The sequence below is a fragment of the Balaenoptera physalus genome, assembly GCF_965194825.1.
Source record: "Balaenoptera physalus genome assembly, chromosome: 6".
NCBI lineage: Eukaryota > Metazoa > Chordata > Mammalia > Artiodactyla > Balaenopteridae > Balaenoptera > Balaenoptera physalus.
In genome coordinates, this window is record NC_138885.1 from 81659442 (window position 1) to 81665441 (window position 6000).

Here is a 6000-nt window from a genome sequence, read left to right on the forward strand (position 1 = left end):
TCAAAGATGACAGCAAAGGGAAGTCCCAGAATGGAAACTGTGTACCCAGACCAAAAGGAAAGTGTGAGAGGAATGACCAATAGGTACAAAGAAAACTAAGCAGATGAAATAAAATAAGGAAATTATTACCTCCAGGAAAAAGCAAAAGTAAGGAGACACAAGATAGTACACTGCAGTACTTAGCTGTGAATAATATCTGTATAGGCATTGTAATGTAAGTGTTGAATTTTCATTTAACGAAAAACTATAAATATAGGGAAGGGGGGAGCAGAGGAAATGGCAGAGCAGTGTTGAAAGAGCTAGTTTCCCATTTATCATGACATGAAGTCAGTCAATCATGTCTAAAATTGATATAGCCAAAGGTAACAGTGTGTATAAATATTTAGAAATGTGGAGATATGTAAATCACAGAAGGTATAGGGAAAGAGTCCAAAGTGGTACTATCTGGAGAGAGAAAAGTGGAGAGGGTGGGGTAAAGAACCGTTATATTTTGCTGTAGGCTTTTTAGTAACATTTAACTCTGAATCATGAGCATATGTAACTTTAATAAAATTAAAACTAAAGGAAAAATTAAACAACTTGGAGAATGAGAACTGACATTTCTCCCAACAACTCATTTTAGGATGGGATAAGATAAATAAATATTTAAGATTTTCAACCTACTGATGCACAAAGTCTGAGTAACTGGCTTCAAAACTGGCTCAATATCTGATTTTGGAATTTACTGGGTGCTGGGAACACATTCCAAGTATATCAGCCCAAGAGATACTGTATGGGGTTTTCAGTGTTTATTTGTATGCATTTATATCATTATATCTTCATCTTTTGAGAAGTAACTAAGAAGACTATCCTGCTGCTTTTGATAAAGGCTAACACATTTGAAATGCAGTGGTAGGACGTTCTGGCCCCTAACAGTAATAGCCTAATGGCACAAAAAATTCTTGACAGCCACTCCTTCCTACAGCGATTGTTGGGGAAGTCCTGATAATGACATGAACACAACCCTAACCATGAGCGTCTGGCCACTGCTTCTTTGCTTCGTGCCCTATAATAGCTCCTTCTCCTCACACTACCCATTTCCACTATGAGTAAAAGAAGAATTAGAGTTTATTAGAACTCCCTGGGATTAGCTCTTGGAGTGGAAGCTGAATTTTAAAAGAGAGTACCATGGAGTGAACCAGCTAGGTAGGAGTCAGAACCAGATTTGTTGTTATAGGGGCTGGGTAAAAAGAGAAGAGCAAAGATATTTCTATGTGGTTTTGCTTGAACCAGAGATATTGTTTAGAATCATGTATATTTGTAGTATTTCCCATCTGGAGTATAAGTTCATTCAAGATTTTTTAAAAGTATCTTCTTCATACTCAGGAAATGTATAAAGCTTTAATGGATATTAAAGTTTTATTGACAGTAATGTAGTTTACTTTGCTGTCCTTGAAAACCCATACTCAAATTTTATTCAACGACTGATATCAGGCAAGAGAGAGGTATACTATTTTCCAAGTGAATTTGAGCCATGTGGCCAGCCAATCTAAGTCATTCAGACCAAAGATAAAAAATTTCAGAGTTTTTTAATACTAATTATATAGATTATAAACTTCAAAGAACATGGGTGTTCAATCCATTTAAGCACCTCACAGGCACAGAGGGGAATTTAATGAATTCAGTTGGTGGTGATGTTGGTGATCTCAACTCATGGCTTCACTTGGCCTGTACAGAAACAGAATCAATCATTCCATTACCTCTTATGAAATTACAATGTGTATTTTTCTGTTGAAAACTTACCAGAAATGTTGCAGTGCGAAAGCTGTAAACGAAGGATGATGGCTGTCATGTCTTTAGAAGTAATCTGCTTAGCAAATGATGAATACTGGAAATGTATTTTGGATGCAGGTGATGTAAAATCTATTAACTATCTTTTGTTTATGCTATTTTATGTAGAGATTTATTCAGTCAATCACTTTAAAATGTATTTTTAATTATGGAGAAAACTTTTTAGTTGATTTTAACTTTCTGTTTTTCTAAGATCATTTCCTTTACTTGTAAACCTTATATTTTATATTCCAAGTGGAAGCTGCACAGGATCAAAAAACTATATAAATCTCATTTCTCTAAAAGTTTGCGAACTTAAAAATTATATTAAATTACTTCATCCTACTATCCTTATGTTTACTTTCACTTAAAAATTATCCCTATTCTGTACTTGTACACTTTATTTGTAAAAATAGCAGTTGCAATGTCAGGCCTGGGTTTGTAACTAGCTCTACATTTAGAACTTAGGCTAATCGCTTACTCTCTCTATGCCTAATTTCCTCATTAATAAAATAGTTACTACCTCACAGGATTGTTTTGAGAATAGCACTTCCCATTATAACTTTCTGGAATGATGGAAATATTCTATCTACACTATCCATTATGGTAGCCATTACTCTAATCTGAATATTGGGCACAAATGAGATGCTTCATAAATATTTGTTGAATGAATGAAAAATTTATTGTAGGTAGTCCCCTAATATGTTCCTAAAAACATGTACAAAAAACTCTTTGTCCAAAAAAAGTGAACCACAGATAAACAAGTCATGATGGAGGTTTCATTTAAGGTAGCTAAATACATATATACCTCCCTAATTATACCCATGATATTTCCAGCATGTCATGTGTGCTCTTTAATGTTTTTCCTTCACATTGAACTAAAGTAACAAGCATCCAACTGAAGCCATACTTTCTATTTTCACCACGCCCAATGATTTCCATCTTTGGACCAACTGTAATTAATGAGGCTAAGACTGCTTTATACTAGATTCAGCACTTTTCATTTTTCAGTTGATTGTATAAAATATGGGTAAAACATAATAAAATGCTCAAATAATTACACAAACAACTGCCACACAAAGTTGATGCAGTAACCAAAACTGAACTCTACCATATGGTAGCTCAAATAATTTATTTATCAATGATCTTAAGCCAAAATTCAGTGTTTCAGAGGTGACTTAGTATCACCAATATGAAATGTATGATTGTGTGCTATGTGAAAATCAAATGTGTAAACAATGAGAGCCGCCTACACTATAGAAAAGACAGAAAAGTACATTTGTGTAGTTTCAAATGATAATTTTATAAATATTTTATAGAATTATTTGCTAACTGTTTATATGGCAATGCCCATAAACATTATTTAAATCTTACCATGATAAGTTGACTACAAATAGTTACAAACAATTCATGCTTTTTCTTGATCTTTTCATTGCAGGCACCATTCCTGCCTTAATCAATCTATTAAAAGGTTCCAAAATAAAATTACAGTGCAAAACAGTTGGGTTATTGAGTAATATCTCAACCCATGCAAAGATAGTGCATGCTCTAGTAGAAGCAGGAGCCATTCCAGCTTTGATCAACCTACTGGTTTCTGATGAACCCGAACTACACTCTCGGTGTGCTGTCATTCTATATGATATTGCTCAACTTGAAAACAAGGATGTTATTGCCAAACATGTAAGCTCTTTTCATAGAACATCATTTTGACTGACTAATTCTCTCATATAGAAGCTAGAAAGATACATACCCATTTCATTATGCAGTGGCCCTCATAAACTCTCAGGGAAGAGCTCCAATCTTAATGAGGATGGCAAAAGAGCAAACCTGCCACAATCCCATGAGTGCCGAAATTAAACAAGAGCAAGATAGTACCAGAGCAAGCACAGCAAAGTGTTGTCTGTTTTCCCTATCCCGAAGTCTCACAAGGCAACAGAGTGGACCCAGGTAGATCATACCCGCACATTGGGTTTGTGTCAAATCTGAGGAACGTTGAGCTTAAGAAACCTATCACTTTGGTAGCAACCAGTAAGCAAGCCTATTCTTTGCCTGGCGGTAGACGTTACCACACCTTTCAAGAATGATAGCAGGATGAGCCAAGATCCAGTAAGTGATAAACAGTATTAGGATATGAGTAAAGGTTGTACTTGCACATGTACCACTTCTAGGGCCCACATCATGAGGTAATGGCATTATAATGAGAAAAACCACAGGCAAATGAAGCGAACAGTAATTCAAGGAAGAGACACATAAAATCTTGCTAGCTCCAGTTTGGCAAGGTCTGGGGAGGAGTTTATGTTACATAAGGAGGTGGTATCAGCTAGGATAGCCTAGATGATATTGTGGTAATATCTCCCAAATATCAATGCTGAAAACAGATGAAGATTTATTTCTCAGTCAAAAAAAAAAGATAGCTACATAAAAATCCTGAAAAATGGCCCAGGTAAAAGAGCTGTTACAATCTTGATACACTACCAATACTGGTAGGAGTGCAAGAGACCAAGGGAAAACTGTTTCTCAACAAAATTATCTGGCAAAACTATCACCTGGGACAACATGGAAGACAGGCCAACTGCTTATTTAGCTCTGGGGGATGTGGTTGCTTCTTGTTGTTTATGAGAAGATATTAAAAGAAATACTACCATCTTGGCTATTTCTGTTCTGACTGGTAAATGTAGTCTATTTGTGTACCAGAAGGAATTAGAAGAAAAAAAAAATTTTTTTTTTGTGAACACCAAGCAATCTTTGCCATGCTGTATTTTTTCAAATAAAATCCACCTTATTATGTCTATTAATATTTTAGGTAAGATCTTTTAAAGATATTTATAAATAAGGTTATTTTTATAGTTTTTGTCAGGTGATGCTTCTTCATTATGGACCGAGTCATTTAGCATTATAAAATATACCCTTTTTGTCAAGTGCAATACTTTTGCCCCAAATTCTATGTTGTCCAAAATTAGATTTGTGATCTTTGTTTTCTTTTGTGCTCTCATGTTTAATTTGGCTTTGCTTATCCTTTTCTTTTTAACTTTTTGGAGTCATTTTACTTCTTGCTGGTTGTTTTGTTATCAATCATTTGGAAAATATATTAGAAATTTTCCCCTCCCCCCAGACCCACAACTAGAGTTAGTCAGTTAGTCTTATTCATTTAGACCTCACTTTAGACCTCTCCAGTGATTCTGATCACCCAGAGTTAGGATAAATGTGTCCCTTGTATGCAGTATATTTAGGTTTGCTTTGTCATTCACTTTTTATTGAATATAGCTCATTTACATTTATTGATGTGATGTTTAATCTTAGTTTTGGCATATTTTGTTATTATTTTTGGTTTTTTAAAAATCTTCTACTGTATGAGCAGTGTTTTCTTCCTTTTTTTTCTTTATCTTTAAATTCCAGGACTTACACATCAGTGTTAGTTACCTATTTTTCCTGGGGCTTGGTTTGACTTTTCAACATGTACATTCATCTTCTTTTATTTTCAAAATGTTTTCTTGAATTCATGTCTTTAAATATTTTTTCTGTATTATTCTTTCAGTAAATTCATAAACAAGTACTTTTTGAGAGTTTATTATATGGAAATACACCTCTAGATGTTAGGGTTATAGCAGTGAACAAAACAGACAAAATCCCAGCCTTCATGGAGTTTTTATTCCAGTTGGGGATAACAAGACAATAAAGAAAATAAACCAAATATAGTATATTCAATGAGAATAGATGTTAAGGAGGAAAATAAAGCAGGGAAAGGGAAGAGGGGAGCTTGACAAAAAATACTTCACTAAGAAGCTGGCATTTGAAAGGGGGAGAGGGGTGGGGGAGGGATGGATTGGGAGGTTGGGATTAGCAGATGTAAACTATTATATATAGAATGGATAAATAACAAGGTCCTACTGTATAGCACAGGGAACTATATTCAATATCCTGTGATAAACTATAATGGAAAAGAATACGAAAAAAGAATATATGTGTGTGTGTGTGTGTGTAACTGTGTAACTGAATCACTGTGCTATACAGCAGAAATTAACAAAACATTGTAAATCAACTATACTTCAATAAAATAAATTTAAAAAAAGAAGTTGTCATTTGAGTACAAACCTAAGATAGATGAGGAAGTGTGCCATGTTTTTTTGTTGGGAAGAGCATTCTAGGCAGAGGAAACAAATGCAGAGTAAATGAAGTGAGAGTATGCCTGGC

The 6000-nt window shown here is 34.5% G+C and overlaps 1 protein-coding gene and 1 long non-coding RNA gene across 2 annotated transcripts in view; one reads left to right on the forward strand and one right to left on the reverse strand.

Annotated features, from left to right (window-relative positions):
* The window catches only part of LOC309663463, a 320115-nt gene that overhangs the window by 194604 nt on the left and 119511 nt on the right, over positions 1-6000 (reverse strand). The window lies entirely within an intron of this gene.
* The window catches only part of ANKAR (ankyrin and armadillo repeat containing), a 65845-nt gene that overhangs the window by 31048 nt on the left and 28797 nt on the right, over positions 1-6000 (forward strand). Inside the window, exons 11-12 of the mRNA XM_082466128.1 lie at positions 1786-1890; positions 3248-3505. Of these exons, the coding sequence (XP_082322254.1) occupies positions 1786-1890; positions 3248-3505 (363 nt within the window). The remainder of the gene's footprint in view (positions 1-1785; positions 1891-3247; positions 3506-6000) is intronic.